Source organism: Neolamprologus multifasciatus, chromosome 14, assembly GCF_963576455.1.
Source record: "Neolamprologus multifasciatus chromosome 14, fNeoMul1.2, whole genome shotgun sequence".
Taxonomy (NCBI): Eukaryota; Metazoa; Chordata; class Actinopteri; order Cichliformes; family Cichlidae; genus Neolamprologus; species Neolamprologus multifasciatus.
Window position 1 is genome coordinate 15571650 of NC_140452.1, and position 18328 is coordinate 15589977.

Below are 18328 nucleotides of genomic sequence, written 5' to 3' on the forward strand. Positions count from 1 at the left end.
ACACTTGTTAAATTCCCCTGGCTGGTGGACTCCCTCAATCCAGTTGTCCTGGACTTCCTGCTTTCCACCCTCCACCTCCACTCTCCTCCTCAGGCTGCTCACCGGCCCGGACCGCTGGTGGATTCACAGCCTGAGATGCCGGCCCCGACGTCTACACGGAAACGACGTTCGCTCCACCGGCTTTCCTCACCGCAGCCTAATCCACGAACTTCTCAAGAGTCGGCTGTGGTGAGTAGTACGGACAATTTTCCATTTCCCTCACCATCTGTGTTTGTGTCTGCAGTGGACGAGCCGACAGCGCAGGTAACATCACCTCGGTCAGAGGTCTCCACACCACTCGCTGCTTCAACATCTGCAGCTGTGGCACCGCCGTCATCTCACCGCCTGCAGTCACCCTTCTGCCATCTTCTTCACCGGCTGCTACGTCGCCACCCGGACCTGCCCTGCCCGAGCAGGAGCTCGGCGAGCCGGAGGAGCTCGCACTGCCCGAGCAGGAGCTCGGCGAGCAGGAGGAGCTCGCACTGCCCGAGCAGAAGCTCGGCGAGCCAGTGGAGCTCGCATGCCCGAGCAGTTGCTCGGCGAGCCGGTGGAGCCAGCGCCGCTGCCGGAGGAGCTCAGCGAGCCGGTGGAGCCAGCGCTGCTGCCGGAGGAGCTCAGCGAGCCGGTGGAGCCAGCGCCGCTGCCCGGCGAGCAGGAGAAGCCAGCGCCGCTGCCAAAGGAGCCCGCGCAGCTGCTCGGCGAGCAGGAGAAGCCAGCGCCGCTGCTCGGCGAGCAGGTGGAGCCCGCGCCGGAGCTCGGCGAGCAGGTGGAGCCCGCGCCGGAGCTCGGCGAGCGAGTGGAGCCCGCGCCGCAGCCGGGGGACCTCGGCGAGCGGGAGGAGCCCGCGCCGCAGCCGGGGGAGATCGGCGAGCGGGATGCGCCGCTGCGGGATGCGCGGTCTGACTTTGGGACTGTGACCTGGGAGGGTTTGTTGTTTGTTGTTTTTGCTTGTTTTGGTTCTGGTTACTTAAGCCTTAAGCTACTTAAGAGAGTCTTGGAGCTCCCACCGACGCGGGATCATTACGTGAGACTCCACGTCAGTCATCCAGTTGTGCTTGGTTAGTGTGTGTGTATGCCCGCGATTGTATGTGTCCTGACGGCTGCTTCTATTGTGTCCCCAGGAGAAGAGGGGTGGAGTGCCAGACAGCAGCCAGCAAGGGGAGGGCTGAGACACGGGAGCGGAGAGCACAAACACTGTGAGAAGACACGACACGGGAGTCTGGGGAAAGCACGGGAATTTGGTGTTATTTCCACACACTGTAAATAAACGCACTGTTTATACACAGAGCACCGCGCCTGGGTCCTCCTTCCCCACACCCCCCACGGTTTGCCATGCCATACCGTGACAATATAGTATTTGTGCTTAATATAGTATTTCTGCTTTTTATAATATTTCTGCTAAATTATAGTATTTCTGCTTTTTATAGTATTTCTGCTAAATTATAGTATTTCTGCTTAATCATACTATTTCTATATATTACTGCCAGGTCCCCAGGCAGCCAATCCTCTGTGAGGACTGAGACACTTAGCCCTGAAATTTACATATCAGGGCCTGCACGGCTTCCCAGCCAGCCAATCATATCTGAGGTCTGCCGTTTCTTCTCTCGTCATATCTCAGCGAACGGTTGTACAAAGAGCAATGAAAAATCGCAGTCAAAGTACACCAAAGTCTGCTGATTCACCCAGTACAAGAATTATGCTTCTAGTCCACCTAGTTTTTGAGTTACACGACGTTTTGTAACTCAAGCGCGCCTCTCACCGCGATCTAATTCTGACTGCTCAAGACCCTGTCTTCCAGGCGCCCGGCTCTCTTTCCCAGTGGCGCAGTTGGTAAGTGACACGGGTCTTCAAGCCAAAGGTCGTGGGTTCAATTCCACATTGGTCAACATGTTTTTTTCCCTACAAATTAATACACTATCACAGACCAGTAATTCATATTCATCATTTATTACAATTCTGCAAACTTTTTATCATTTTACCAGCTTTTCTAATATGGACCTCACATTCTTGTTAACACTCCATGGCACAAATACTGTTCCCTTTAGGCTCTGTGTATGTGTGTGTGTATCAATATTTCTCCCATTTTAAAGTATTACTCCTCCATAATTGTATTTCTGTTAAATCAAAGTACTTTTACTACATCTTAGTACTGGTAGTAGTACTGCTCAATCATAGTATTTCTGCTAAATCATAGTATTTTTGCCAAATCATGGTTTTTGTGCCAAATCATAACATTTGTGTTATGTTATAGTATTACTACTAAGTGGAGGAATTTCTGTCATGTTACAGTATATGTGCTGATTACAGTATTTCTGCTAAATCATATTATTTCTACTATATTATATTTCTCTTTCTAAATATAGCATTTCTGCTATATAATTGTATTTCTGCTATGTTATAATATTTGTGCTAAACCAGAGTATTTGTGCTGAAACATAGTATTTCTGCCAAATGATAGTATTTCTGTCAAATTATAGTATTTGTGCTAAAACATAGTATTAATTTAAAATTACAATATTCATATTTGATCACAGTTTCTCTGGTAAATCACAGTATTTCTGCTATGTTGTACTATTTTTCTAAATCATAGTGTTTCTGTAATGTTTAAGTATTTTTGGCTAAATATATTCTTTCTGTTATCTTATACTATTTCTCCTAAATTCTTGTATATTTGAGAAGTTATCGTGTTTCTGGTAAGTTACAATATTTCTGCCAAGTTCTGCTATGCTATTGTATTTCTGCCAAGTATTATGTTTCCTCTAAGATATTGCAGTTCTGCTAAGTTATTACTTTTTAGCAAAGTTCCTTTGCTTCTGCAAAGTTTTTACAATTTCTGCAACTTTTCAGCTTTTTCAGCTAGTTTTTGCAGACAGCTTCAGCTTTAAAGCATCCACACTGCATTTTCGCAGGAAATGCAAATTTTTCTAGTTCTTATTATTATTCCTCAGTTTCCGCCTGAAATTTTGCAGCGAAACTCACCCCACAGTTTTGAGACAAGGGTTACATATGTTATATCATTTTGTACGGCTGGGTCTGGACTAGTATGCTATGACTTTTGGTGTTTATGACTTTTATAGTTTTTTAAATATTTAGATTTTAGTGCAAATTTTGGCCCATTTCTAGGCCCATGAGAAAGATTAAACTTTTGGCCCCATAGAAACAGATTTCAAACTTCATTTGTGGTGTGTTGGCTCTCTCTAGTGGTATGTCAGGAGTGGTACGGCCTGTCTACCCGTATTTGGATTACCGCAATGACGAGAATATCAACAGCACGCACAGCGTTGCTGCTTTCAGGAACTATTGAAATTTTTAAGGTTGCACGAACCATTGAATACTTACGGTAACCGCAAGGGCATATGCTTGGTGGAAAACTCCATATCCCACAATTCATAGCACGCCTCTACCGAGTGAAACAATGGCGGCTGCCACCTCGTTTTTATATTCCTCTTATTCGTGTTTCTAGGTCACAAAATAAACTTTTAAGATATTTTCAGGCGAGAATGTAGTTGTGTAAACTTCAAATATCTGCTCGTTTTATCAAGAAGTCCCATATTAGCAACAGTTCTCTCATGATGTTACTGCTAGCGCCGCATGGCAGCTAGCCGGCTACCTGGCTAGCGCGGCTTGGCTGACACCCAGGCCCGGCTGGCTGACACCCAGGCCCGGCTGGCTGACATCCAGGCCCGGCTGGCTGACACCCAGGCCAGTGTTGTGCCAAAAAGTGATTGTCTGCCAAAAACTGATTTCCGGTATTTGCCAAAAACTGATTGCTCGTATTTAAACTGCTATAAGTAACTTGTTATATGTGAAACATATGTCAAATGCATCCCTCATGGATGACACAAAGTCATATTGAGCCACAAACAACATTCGTGTAACAAGGTAGAAACCGCAATCAGTTTTTGGCAGCGACTTTTATAGAACCTTTATTTATGCAGTTAAAAAAATCTCATTAACATTAAAAATGTCTTTTGTAAGAGTAAGTTGGCCAGGAGGACAGCAGAAATGGCAGCAAATATTACAATAGTGATGTAAAAATATTTTAAGTGGGGATAAAGGACCAGATTGGTTATAATGTGAGTACAATAACACAGAGTTATAAAGATACTTGAAAAAACAGATAATCTTTTAATTCTATATATAATCCCTTTGTAAACGCTGTTCACCGAAGTCTATTTACCAACATACGTAAAGATATTGCACATAAAAAATACACGGAAACATTGGAAATCAGTTTTTGGCAGGCAATCACTTTTTGGCACAACACCTGTTGTGCAGGCAATCACTTTTTGGCACAACACCGGCTCACGCTCTCGTTTCACCCCCTAGTCTTTCGTGAGTACTCTTGGTTGGCTGCTGGACTTATTTTTCATTTATATGGGCTGGTGATTCATTTATTCATTTTAGTAACGGTAAAAACAGTGAAAGGTGGTGGATTGTCCAGATGCTGTTCGATGTGGAAAAAATAACTCGGTTGTTTGGTGGTGGCTAACGCGGAGCTACAACAGTAGGCAGCTAACCACCGGTGTATGACAGAAAGGAGATGGGGAAAAAGAGAGATGCGAGGCGGCTGCCGAGCGACTGGGCCTGGCTTACACCGAGAGCGGTTCTCTGTCTTGTTTCACCCCCTCTCTCTCACACACACACGCCGCCGGTACGAGTGTCCGGTGAACTGAATGTCAGGTAAGAACCATTGAATACTTACGGTAACCGCAAGGGTGTATGCTTGGTGGAAAACTCTATATCCCACAATTCATAGCACGCCTCTACCGAGTGAAACAATGGCGGCTGCCACCTCGTTTTTATATTCCTCTTATTCGTGCTTCTAGGTCACAAAATAAACTTTTAAGATATTTTCAGGCGAGAATGTCGGTGTGTAAACTTCAAATAGCTGCTCGTTTTACCAAGACAAGGCATATTAGCTACTGTTCTCTTACGTGTTGCTGCTAGCCGGCTAGCTAGCTAGCGCGGTTAGTCGGCTAGCTAGCTAGCGCGGTTAGTCGGCTAGCTAGCTAGCGCGGTTAGTCGGCTAGCTAGCTAGCGCGGCTAGCCGGCTAGCGCCGCTTCGCTCAAAGGCACCCGGGCTTGGCTTTCAGTGAGGCGGCTTACACTCGTTTCACCCCCGATCGCTCACAAATAGTCTGTTTCTCAGCTGGACTTATTTTTCGTTTATATGGGCCAATGATTCATTTATTCATTTTAGTAACGGTATAAACAGTGAAAGGTGGTTGTCCAGATGCTGGTCGATGTGGAAAAAATAAGTTGTTTGGTGGTGGCTAACGCGGAGCTACAACAGAAGGCAGCTAGCCACCGGTGTATGACAGAAAGGGCAATGCAGGGAAAGAGACATACGAGGCGGCCGCCGATCGACCGGTGGTGGCTAACGCGGAGCTCAATCATGGATCAGGGAAACCGAAGGCAGGAGAAGCAGGCGGCTGCCGGTGTTCCAGATCTACTGGCGTTTAGATCTACTGGCGTTTAGATCAACTGGCGTTGGTCGAACAGATGTGTGGCAGTCTTGCGTTTCAAGAGCTGCTACCGACAAACCAGCAAAAAAACGCCAAATGTGTCATCTGTGACACTTGTGAGGTTATCTCGAACACACTCTGTCAGTCTTGATGCCGTTGAACAACAAAATGTTTACAAATGTTTCGAGTTTACCTGGTGATATCCTCATGCGCGACGTGATCGCGAAAACAGCAAACAATTAACACCACGCCGATGTTGTTCACAGGACAGCAAGAGTAAACGATCGGGAGACTCTTGTCGTCGTTATCGTTCCCCTCACACGTTTTATTTCTCCGGTTTCAGCGTTTTTGCTTCACAACTAAAGCGAGCAGTTTACTTTTTGCACTAACATGGAGTCGAATCAACCAGCGCCACCTCTGGCCAAGTGCCACAGCCTACAGCCAGATCAACCTGTGACACACATCTGCAGCACGTTTGAATTCGTTTCATGCACAACACATTTGTACCTTTCAATTGTCTCTGTCTGTGCGTCATGCAAATAAACCTTGAAAAGAACGAAATGATATCATGTATGTATTATCAGCCCACATTTGTACAAAATGCCAAATTATATACACAAAGTCATAAGAATCAACACCCTTGTTCATCATGATATCAATACTTTTGCCCATAAGAAAAATGTCATGAACAAATATAGACACACTAATATTTCACCAGTGTTGTAACATCACATGTCGTTAGCATGGGTAAGATAACGAAATCAATACCTCAGATGGAAGCACCTTGACTGGGTTACTTCAACATCACTGGGTGACATGTCACTTTGATGCACCGACAGTGGAATTATAGTTCAGGTGACCTGCATGCCTTTGCACTTTAAAGACACTAGAGCACCTAAAGGACGCATGGAAACATCAAGTGATACACAGATAAGACTGTTGCACAGAAATATGCAGTATCTGCACACTGTAACATGTTTAGTTGCTTTACTCAAGAGCCTGACTTCAGATGAATGGCTCTGACAATCTAATTTTTCTTGCAGATTGAATGCACCTTCTATGGGAAGTGGTACCACACAGTGTGTGTGGACTTCCCCTCTGCAGAAGGCAACTACAAATGTTGTGGTTGCTAAATAAACAGAAAAAATTGATCCCTGTTGTGTTCGCTTACTGATTGTTTTTAGTGTTGACAATCCACATTGCTGGGATTGCATCTTTCAACATGTTCGTGGGTAGATCTGAATGTACCAGGGGTAAGTGCAGCCACTCAGCCTCTACTCAATGTGATCACAGCAGCAGGTGCAGATGTGTCACAAGTTAATCTAGTAGTAGGCTGTGGTATTTGGCCACAGGTGGCAGCAGTGGACTGACCTCCATTGGAGACTGCTCCAGCTGCTATGTGATAGTGGATCTGCTACAAATTGAAGATCATAAGCAAGTTTTGGAAATTAACCCTTGTATTATGTTGAAAAACAAAAGTGACATTGATTTTGTTGCGGGTCATTTTGACCCGTACTGTGTAAATCCACTCAGAATTGTCAAGAAACTGCAATAAAACAATAGCAACTTTATTTTCCATCAGATAAACACGTAGAACACAGACATACAACAGTTAGACTTTCCATAACTATTTTAGGAACAATTTAGTTTTTCGTTCTTACAAACACATTTCTGTTGAACTTGCCCAACGTTCTCAGTTTTTCAATGTTCAACATTTTCGATTTTGTCCACATGATGGACAGAATGTAACTGTGTGCTTTCTGCAGATGTACTTCTTGCATTTCTCACAAAAAGTGCTTGTTTTCAAACAGGAATCTTCCTAACTAAGATTTAAAACAAAAGATGTCTACGTCTCCTCCAGTCTGACAAACAGATGACAAACCAATCGACACACCTGAGTCACTGACTTTCTTAAATCCACTCACTCTCACTGGCTCTGTTTATTAATAATCACTGTGTAACTGCTGTGAATTCACAGTAACTGCCATCTCCTTACAAATGTTCATTAGATTGACCACACTTATACAGACTGTATATAACTACCAACTCTCCAGCCATGTTGATGGATTGCCTATATTGGCTGGAAATATTCATTTCCAGAGAAAAGACACAGACAGACTCTGCTTACAGGATGTGATGTGACAACACTGATGAAATATTGCTGTGTCATATTTGTCCAAGGCGTATTTCATTGTTATGGAAAAAGAGAATATTAAAATCATGATGACCAATTGGAGTGGTGATTTCTATGACTTTGTGTATATAATTTGGAATTTTGTACAAATGTAGGCCAATAGGAAATATATGATATCATTTCGTTCTTTTCAAAGGTTTATTTGCATGACGCACAGACAGAGACAATTGAAAGGTACAAATGTGTCGTGCATGAAACGAATTCAAACGTGCTGCAGATGTGTGTCACAGGTTGATCTGGCTGTAGGCTGTGGCACTTGGCCAGAGGTGGCGCGTGAGGATATCACCAGGTAAACTCGAAACATTTGTAAACATTTTGTTGTTCGACGGCATCAAGACTGACGGAGTGTGTTGGAGATAACCTCACAAGTGTCACAGATGACACACTTGGCGTTTTTTTGCTGGTTTGTCGGTAGCAGCTCCTGAAACGCAAGACTGCCACACATCTGTTCGACCAACGCCAGTTGATCTAAACGCCAGTAGATCTAAACGCCAGTAGATCTGGAACACCGGTCGGAGCGTGAGGTGAACTGAATTTCAGGTAAGAAGGTATGAACTGCACTCTATTTGGGTCAGATATAAACCGAGTTTAGGTGTAGTTTATTTTCGTTGTGCTGACTTTTTACAATCAGTTTTTACAATGGTAAGTTACTGATGTTGAACTTTATGACAGCCTCCCCTGTCATTCTCTCACCTGTTGCAACTTCAGTCGTGAAACTGATCAATGATCGGCTTTTCTCTCTTGTTTGTTTATTGCGCTAAACAACAGCAGCACGTTTAAATTGATCAGCTGTTGTTAGAATTCATTTGATTTTAATTTCTAGTATCAGCTGATGTTTGCTGGAGCCACAGCTGTAAAAACGGCTGGTCCAAACCATGAGATGTCCTTACTGAATCATCAGAGCTGAACTGGTGATGGAGAAACAAGTTTACCTTTTAGGTGACATGAATGAGTTGAAGGAAAGTTATGAACTGTTTCTGAGAGACGAATAACACAATATCCTTTTTTTGTGTAGCTGACAGCTGGTAACTGTGCAGGGGCGGATCTAGCAAAGCTTTTGCCAGGGGGCCAGGTAGGGCATTAACAGGGAAAGGGGGGCACAAAGAAATACTTTTCTTTCTTACTCTCATATAAAATATTTACCTTTTATTAAATAGTTATCTGAATCTTACAACCAAAGTTTGTATAATAATACACAAGATTGGCTGTAGGCCATTGTTAATCATTCAGAACACTGTGTAAAAATAACAAAAAACAAAAAGTGAATGCAAAAGTGCACAAATATTTATTTTACGTGTTTGATGTGTGTGGCGGGGCGTGGTCTGCAGTGCCGTTTCAGGGGAGGTGGACCCATGGTACAATGGGACTTCTGCTCATGAACCTCTGCGCACAGCGGCTGCAAATCGGGGCTGTACGAAGTCACCTCATCTTTACACAAAACTGTAAGCCGTCATCTGTGAGGCGCGACCGGTGTTTGTTTTTACCATAGTTCATGGTGGAGAATGACTGCTCTGCTGAGTTTTGCTCTCTGTAGCCGTTTGAATGGCAAACTACACTGATTAGCGGTGGCATAGGCACACTTAAAATTTCTTCTGAAATTTTTGCTTTCTAGTTATTATTTTCCTTTTTCCGCCTAAACTTTTGCAGCGTAACTCGCCCCACAGTTTTGAGACAAGGTTCACATATGTTATATCATTTTGTGCGGCTTGGTCTGGACTAGTATGCTATGACTTTTGATGTTTATGACTTTTTATAGTTTTTTAAATATTTAGATTTTAGTGCAAATTTTGGCCCATTTCTAGGCCCATGAGAAAGATTAAACTTTTGGCCCCATAGAAACAGACTTCATTTGTGGTGTGTTGGCTCCATCTTTTGGTCCCACTGAAACAAATTTCAAACTTCATTTGTGGTGTGTTGGCTCTCTCTAGTGGTATGTCGGGAGTGGTAAGGCCTTGTCTACCCGTATTTGCATTACCATAATGACGACAATATCAACGCCGCGCACAGCGTCGCTGCTTTCAGGAACCATTGGAATTTTTAAGGTTGCGCGAACCATTGAATAGTTACGGTAACTGCAAGGCTATATGCTTGGTGGAACACTCCATATCCCACAATTCATAGCACGCCTCTACCGACTCAAACAGTGGCGGCCACCACTTCGTTTAATATATTGCTTTTATTACTGTTTCTAGGTCACAAAATAAACTTTTAAGATATTTTCAGGCGAGAATGTAGGTGTGTAAATGTAAATGTCTGATACTGAATCATCAGAGCTGAACTGGTGATGGAGAAACAGGTTTACCTTGAATGAGTGACATGAATGAGTTGAAGGAAAGTTATGAACCTTTTCTGAGAGACAAATAACACCAAGCTCGTTTTTTGTGTAGCTGACAGCTGGTAACTGTGCAGGGGCGGATCTAGCAAAGCTTTTGCCAGGGGGCCAGGTAGGGCATTAACAGGGAAAGGGCGACACAAAGATATACTTTTCTTTCTTACTCTCATATAAAATATTTAGCTTTTATTAAATAGGTATCTGAATCTTACAACCAAAGTTTGTATAACAATACACAAGATTGGCTATAGACCATTGTTAATCATTCAGAACACTGTGTAAAAATAACAAAAAACAAAAAGTGAATGCAAAAGTGCATAAATATTTATTTTACGTGTTTGATGTGTGTGGCGGGGCGTGGTCTGCAGTGCCGCTGCAGGGGAGGTGGACCCACCTGAGCGGCATCTGAAATCACGCCTCTCGGGAGTAAAGTCTGTGCTCTCTCGGCTGGTTTTTTTGGGTGTGTGTCGGGCTGTGAGTTGAAAAGCTATAGCCGGCTGTGTGGGTACACCAACCATGTGTGAAAAGTGGTCCGTAACGCAATGCTTCAAAGCGTGTTCATGCAAATATTGTTGGGTCTGCCGTGGTACAATGTGACTTCTGCTCATGAACCTCTGTGCACAGCGTCTGCAAATCGGGGTTGTACGAAGTCACCTCATCTTTACACAAAACTGTAAGCTGTCATCTGTGAGGCGCGACCGGTGTTTGTTTTTACCATAGTTCATGGTGGAGAATGGCTGCTCTGCTGAGTTTTGCTCTCTGTAGCCGTATGAATGGCAAACTACATTGATTATCAGCGGCATAGGCACACTTAAAATTTCTTCTGAAATTTTTGCTTTCTAGTTATTATTATTATTATTATTATTATTATTATTATTATTATTATTTATTAGCATTATCTCTTCTTCATTGTTCTATTCATCCTTTCAGACTGCTGACATCTTCCAACCAGCTCCATGGCTTTGTGGATCAGCTGACTGTAGTTTCTTTTGAAGATGGATATGAACAGAGACAGCAGGGCCATGTCTGCATGTACTTCATGATTTCCTTCAGCGCGAAGAGATTTGAATGCTGAGCCCTCATTAGCTGCCTGTTAGTGGGATTCTCCATACCTGTGTTCAAACATGGCTCCTGTTCCTCCAGGGGTCCGCCTGCTGGTGTCCTTTGACAGGGACCAATGGTGAGTTTAAATTGGACCGGCTGTCTAAAGGTGCTATTGACATTAAATTCTGACCAGATGTTGGTAACAACCCACCCAGTCCACAGATGTAAAGAAATCAAACCATAGATGGCCATAAATTATATGTAATAATGAGAAGTTGAACAGGGAAATGGTACAGAAACACATAAAGAAAGAAAGGTGCAAAAAGACCTGGAAAAATTTTACCAGCTGAAATCTATCAGTAATTACAAAACTAACCTCTCACTTAGTGCAAATTAATATCAACTGGTTCAGTCCCAACTGGTGAGCTCTCATTACCAAGGTGTCACACAAGAAACATCTCATACTGGAAAAAACCAATGGAGAGCTCCAGAAAGATCTAGAACCAGCAGGTATGATTGTTTCAAAGAAAACAATAAGTAATGTCACATTTGCCGTCGCCTGTATGCAAGCTCACATACGTGACTGCACTGCTGAGGAAAAAGCATGTTGTGAACTACTGAGAGAACATAGTGTGGTCAGATGAGACTAAAATTAAACTAATAGCAACGCATGAGACAGTTTCCTCACACAGGAAGTGTGTTGAAGCTGTCATCACCAACAAAGGCTTTTGTATGAAGTATTAAATACATTTCACTAAGCGTGATTATTACATTATTACACATAATTTATGGACTTCTATGGTTGGATTTCTTTGCATGTGTGGATTGGATGGGTTGTTACCAACATTTGGTGATAATTTAATGTCAATAGCACCTTTAGAGATATATTTACTAAGAAATTTGGTGACATATTCAATATTTATTTTACTTGCTGCATACGTTGAAGCCGATCTTTCTGATCACCCTGTAAAGTTTACTGTGCAAGGTCGAGCAGTTAGTTTCTGCCTCTTTGACGTAGTAGTTGGCCGTTGAGGCTGCAGCCAGTCAAGTGTCATTGTTGGAGCTGCGTCAGCAAAAATTCCCGGCAGGTAGTTTTACCTGTGCTTACACCTAGTTTCACATACCTGATGCTTTGTGTAGACTCGACTTTCAGGTTTCTGAAAATATGTTGGAATGTTTGTTATTTTTGGTTGTGATTGATTTATTTATAATATTTTTGTTGAAAAGATTTGTAAAAATTCTTTCCATAATGCTGAATAAGCAGAACAGCAGTAACTTTGATCTCTTTCTTTCCTTTTTCTTTTTTGTAAGAGATCAGGGTTTTTTTTAAAGTAGGCTTTAAGTTGTTTGGGCTCATCTTTGGCCTGCATCCAGAAATATCATCTAAGTAGTTACATTGGAATGAACAGGAACAAACCCATTTTTTTGTTATCCTGACTTTGATTTAACAATTGATTTATTAACAAACGTGTTTAATAATTTTTCAGCAAAAGCAGGAGGACACAGACTTTATAGGAAACATATCTTATTTAATGTTTCTGAAACATCCAAAGTTTTCTTTCTACTGCATGACAAATGCAGTAATAAGGTACACGTTTAAGACATTTGACCCTGTGTTTGGGTTTGTAAAGCTTTCATTAGTTACACTGTCTTCACTAAGCCTTTGAAAAGTTATAGTGGGATTTTGTTTTTTTACTTGTGTGTTTATATAATTTAGAATAATTGTGCACTCCTCTGTGAACAGCTAGTGCGTTGGTCCCGGCCACCTATTATAAATTACCAATTTAGGGTAACACTGGTGATACAGAAAGGGGCAATGATGTGACATTCCATGCATTAAATGTAGGGGTCATTAATCATCAGAGCAGCTGCTCATCTAAAAGGTTGAAACTGTTGGTGGAAGTGGTTGTTATTCACTTGAGCTACTTGTAATTCAGACTGCTGTGCACTGGATATATCTAGCTTTTATTATTTGAAGGAAAAAAAAGACAAATTGTTGCCCACTGTGTTAGTTCAAGAATGCATCAGGTTTAAACATAGAAGTCATCTCATTTAAATGTAGCACAAATGAGAAAAAATGTTTTGTCATGACATCACTTTGATTAGTTGAGTATCTGAGGCTGAGGCCACGGGACTGTAAAACATGATTGTTGGGCTTCATTTCTGTACAGAACAGTCATTTAAGATTAGTTAGTAAATAACAATTAGCTAATGTTGTTCATGAGACTAAAATCATCTCACTGTGGTAATGTAAATATAATATGGCCAATATTATATTATTGTCAGATTATTATGTGTGTGTGTGTGTGTGTGTGTGTGTGTGTATATGTGTATGTGTATATGTGTGTGTGTGTGTATACGTGTGTGTGTGTGTGTGTGTATATATGTATGTATACACGTGTGTGTGTGTGTATATATGTATGTATATATATGTGTGTATATATGTATATATATGTATGTATATGCATGCTTTAAAACCAAGTTAACGCTGAAAGTACAAACATCACTAATGTCACACAACTTTGCCAACATGTGGCCAACAGCAATGTTTTAATGTTCTTCGTTATTAAACATTCGCACATAAATAAGTGACGTCATGTTCAGTACTTACTTTTGACAGTTCACTCTTCAGCCGCTCCCTTCTGCCGTATTTTGCGGCAAAATTATCCACACCCACCACCGCGCTATGAATTGTGGGATATATGGGACCACGAAGCGTGCACCGGACCACGCTTGATATTTGGGGAAATCGACGGCGCATTTGGAGTATGCGTTTGAAGTACACTTCGAATTGGGACAGCCGTCGTCGTGTGGCGGTGACGTAATCGCACTTAAAATGCGTACTTCAAGCGTGCAGACCCTGAATTGGGACACAGCAATTGTGTCCTTTGGAGCTGGTGGGCAGCAACCCCTGCCCCCATTTGCATCGGAAACCCCGGGTTACCTATACCGGGTTCCCACGCTACCTTCCCGGCGAAAGCGTTATCGTCGGCGGGGTAAATGAAGCGGTCGCCTGGTGAAGCTAAAGGTTTACCTAAAGAATTATTCTGCTGTTTTCCGACCAGTGCATGGATTCTTGCCAAGGCCGTTTGCGTCTCGGCGTTTTCTGGATCCTGTTGATGCCTGTTTGGTGCCTGTGGTCGGCTTTGATGATGATGCTCCACGGCCTCGCTGCCCATGCCCTCCCAGGCTAAACCTCCGCTGTCAACATTATCGGAACCTGAGATCGCTGCGGCGGGTTTCTGGACCTCCTGAACCCCGAGCGCCAACTCCAGCTCCCGCTAGGATTGGCCTGGTGAACGTCAGATCACTTTTAAACAAAACTTTTATTCTTCGGGACTTCTTCAGTTCCCGTGATCTGGATTTTTTTGTGTGTGACTGAGACGTGGCTGAGTGTTGGTGAGTCCAGTGCTCTATCTGAACTCTTACCTGTGGATTGTTGCTATTTTAACTCGCCACGGACGTCAGGCAGAGGTGGAGGCACAGTGACTGTTTACGAAAAGGATTTTAAATGTAAGCAGTGTTTTCTAAAGCCTTCGTTCTCCAGCTTTGAACTTACCTCGTTTGAGGTGAGTCGTACAAACCCGATTTTCTGCGCTGTCATCTATCGCCCCCCGAAATACAATAAGAACTTCATAAACGACTTTTCTGATTTTTTTTTAGCTGGGATTATGCCCAACTATGAAAGTGTTCTTATTGTTGGAGATTTTAATATACATGTATGTTGTCCTGATAAGCCACTGGTAAAGGACTTTTTAAGCCTTATTGACTCTTTTAGCCTGGTAAAGTCCGTGCCTGGCCCTACACATGAGCACGGACACACACTGGACCTTGTTCTGTCATGTGGTCTGCCTGTCACCACCTTGGAGATTTGTGACTGTGCACTCTCAGATCATATGCCTGTGTTATTCAACGTTGGTTTGACACATACCGCAGTTAAATCTGGCGCTGCTACTCGGTGCTGTCGGGTTATTAACCCCGCCACTGCCGCGCAGTTTTCTGCTGCTTTTAATCAGCTCGGCGGCCCTTCTGACTTTGTTTCCTCTGATACAGAAGAGCTAAATTCCTGGTTTTATTCTTGCTGTCAAACAATCATGGACTCTGTGGCTCCTTTAAAAACCAGGCAGCCTAAGGCTAAACTTGAGCCTTGGTTTAATGAGAGCAGTCGTGCTGTTAAGAGGGAATGTCGTCGAGCAGAACGGAGATGGAAAAAGGATAAACTGCATGTATCATTTCAAATTCTCAAAGACTGCTGGCATCGCTACCAGAACACTGTTAAAGAGGCAAAAAGGGAATATTTTGCAAATATTATTTCTTCCAACTGTCATAACCCACGTGTGTTATTTAGGACCATTGACACTGTTCTTAATACTCCATTGAATGTCTGTTTGGAAGTTTCTCCTGAGATTTGCAATGATTTTCTGAACTTTTTTATTGAAAAGGTTGTCACCATCAGGGCTCTTATCACAGCTCCTGACTCTGACCCCTCTGTCTCTGTCCCTTGCGCTGCTGTTTTCACTCAGTTTGAGCTTGTGACGCTCTCCACTTTAGAGGCTGTGGTTCGCCATATTAAGCCCACAGGTTCCCCATGGGATCCTGTCCCTCCACAATTCTTTAAAGAAATTTTTCCTAGTATACGACAGTATGTCCTTGAAATTATTAATAGCAGTCTGTCTTCTGGTATGGTTCCTGCAAATTTCAAACATGCAGTAGTGCAGCCACTGCTTAAGAAACCTGGCCTTGATCACACAGTTTTAGCGAACTATAGGCCTATTTCCAAGCTGCCTTTAGTCTCCAAGGTTTTAGAGAAAATTGTTTTTAGTCAACTGAAAGATTTTATAGATGATAATGGCATCTTTTGAGGTTTTTCAATCAGGTTTTAAAACCCTTCACAGCACAGAATCTGCATTATTAAGCGTTTTTAATGACCTCCTTCTGGCATGTGATTCTGGTAACCATGTTGTTCTTGTCTTGCTTGACCTAACTGCTGCCTTTGACACCGTAGACCACAATATTCTAATTTCTCGATTACATGATGTAGTGGGTATTGGTGGCACTGCACTTAATTGGTTTAGGTCTTATTTGTCAAATAGAACTTTCTCTGTCAGCCTTCTCGGTTACGAATCGTCTTCTGCTCCTCTGTCATGCGGCGTCCCACAGGGCTCAATTTTAGGGCCACTGCTCTTTTCACTGTATCTATTGCCTCTGGGTTCTATCCTTAGAAGGCCTGGGATCTCATTTCATTGTTATGCCGATGACTGCCAAATTTATTTGCCACTAAAACACAAGGATGGCATCTCCATAAAACCTCTCTTGACATGTCTAGATGAAATTAAAGCTTGGTTGGCTCTAAACTTTTTAAATTTTAATGAAAAGAAAACAGAAGTGTTGGTGTTTGGACCCAGTGGTCCCTGTGAGTCCTCCTCTGTTGTTTTAGGATCCCTGGAAGTCTATTTTAAACCTGTTGTTACTGACCTTGGTTTTAAGTTGGACAGTGATTTTAAATTGGACAAACAAATCAGATCAGTGGTGAAGTCCAGTTTTTATCATTTAAGGCGACTGGCAAGAGTAAAATCTTTTCTTTCGAGGCAGCATCTTGAAACCGTGATCCATGCTTTTATTTCTTCCCGCCTAGATACTGTAACTCACTTTATGTGGGGGTCAGTCAGTCATTGCTCTCACGTCTGCAGCTGGTTCAAAATGCGGCTGCACAACTCCTAACAGGAACTCGAAAAAGAGAGCATATAACCCCCGTGCTAGCCTCTCTGCACTGGCTGCCTGTGTCTTTTAGAGTTAATTTTAAACTTCTTATGTTTGTTTTTAAATGCCTTCACAGTCTTGCCCCGCCTTACCTCTCTGAGCTTCTTCATCCCCACATACCCTGTCGGTCTCTCAGGTCAGCTGACCAGCTGCTCCTGGAGGTACTGAGATCCAGGAGGAAGCTCAGAGGGGACAGGGCCTTCTCTATTGTGGCTCCAAAATTATGGAATAATTTGCCCATGCACGTTAGAGAGGCCCCTTCACTGTCCACTTTTAAATCACGTCTTAAAACCCACTTTTATTCCTTGGCTTTTAACCTCAGCGAGACTTAGTTTCTCTTTTAATTGAAGTAGTTATTTAATGAGTTCACTCTTCTTTTATTTGGTTTTTACTTATATCTTATGTAATTTTATTTTACAGTTCCAATGTACAGCACTTTGTGTCAGCTGTGGTTGTTTCAAAGTGCTTTATAAATAAAGTTGATGATGATGATGATGATGATGATTAGTCGACTAATCAGATCATGCATCCATTGGACGTACAGCTTATTGCACCAGCATGCATCTGCTCTTATATAACTATTATTAGCTTACAGATTTAAGTGTTTAAGGTATGTGCTAACTAAAAATAAAGACAAGATGATAGTTTATTAAATTTTAATGAAATTTGCAGATTGTTTCGGTGGAGTTTAATAAACTCCTTGCTATCTAAAATATAACAGGGCACCGGAGTAAATTCTTGAGCATCTCACACTTCTGATAATCAGTTGTCTGCTTGACTTTTATTCAGCTGTGCAAAAACTATAACTTTGATCTCAGCCAAACCGATTTACTCAGGAACAAATAAAATACTGAAAAAAAGCCAAACAATAACATATTTAAGTTATCTAAGTAACTTATATATCATGTTTAACCTGAGTAATGAAAGACGGCGGTGGGTTTGAAAACGATTTGCAGGGAGTCCGGTGTTCTCACAGCTCTAGTAAGCCTTGCCCCCGGCTAGCTATCGAGCTAGTGGGTAACAGACGTCTTCGAAAACGTCTGAGCGCTTTTGAAAATATGTGGTGTCTTGATAAACTGAGCAGATATTTGAGGTTTACACAGCTACATTCTCGCCTGAAAATATGTTAAACGTTTATTTTGTGACCCAGAAAGAATAATAAGAGTAATATTAAACCTGCTGCCATTGTTGGAAACTGAGCTGGGCTGCGCTATGAATTCTGGGACAGAGCTACTTCTTCTTCTTCGGAGTTTAACGGCAGCTGGCATCCTTGTACATGCAGTGCTGCCATCTTCTGTTTCAGTCCGTTATTACACTCTTAAATCCTGCTACTTATTCCTGCGTCTTTTGGGATCTTACAAAGCTTCAAACGACGCGTCGACTATTAAATCAGTCGTTGACGATTTTGATAGTCGATTTAATCGTGACTAGTCGACTAATCGTGGCAGCCCTACTAACACACCTGGTGGTTTGTGAGCACTTTGTATCTGT

At 42.4% G+C, this 18328-nt stretch overlaps 1 protein-coding gene and 1 long non-coding RNA gene across 4 annotated transcripts in view; one reads left to right on the plus strand and one right to left on the minus strand.

Annotated features, from left to right (window-relative positions):
• Positions 1-1442: 1442 nt before the first annotated feature.
• LOC146503763 (uncharacterized) lies at positions 1443-1867 on the minus strand. Its single transcript, XR_014868733.1, has 2 exons — positions 1782-1867; positions 1443-1652 (listed from the first exon to the last, which is right to left on the minus strand). It is a non-coding gene; the product is annotated as an uncharacterized LOC146503763 (long non-coding RNA).
• Positions 1868-8010: 6143 nt separating this feature from the next.
• LOC146503764 (glucose-6-phosphate exchanger SLC37A1-like) overlaps positions 8011-18328 on the plus strand; it is a 44902-nt gene continuing 34584 nt past the window's right edge. Inside the window, exons 1-2 of one of the 3 annotated variants that reach the window (XM_085130893.1) lie at positions 8011-8241; positions 10964-11213. In XM_085130893.1, the coding sequence (XP_084987019.1) occupies positions 11158-11213 (56 nt within the window). In that variant the 5' untranslated portion in view covers positions 8011-8241; positions 10964-11157. Of the gene's footprint in view, positions 8242-10617; positions 10707-10963; positions 11214-18328 lie in introns of those variants that run through there. The other 2 variants (XM_085130894.1, XM_085130895.1) reach the window with 2 other exon arrangements.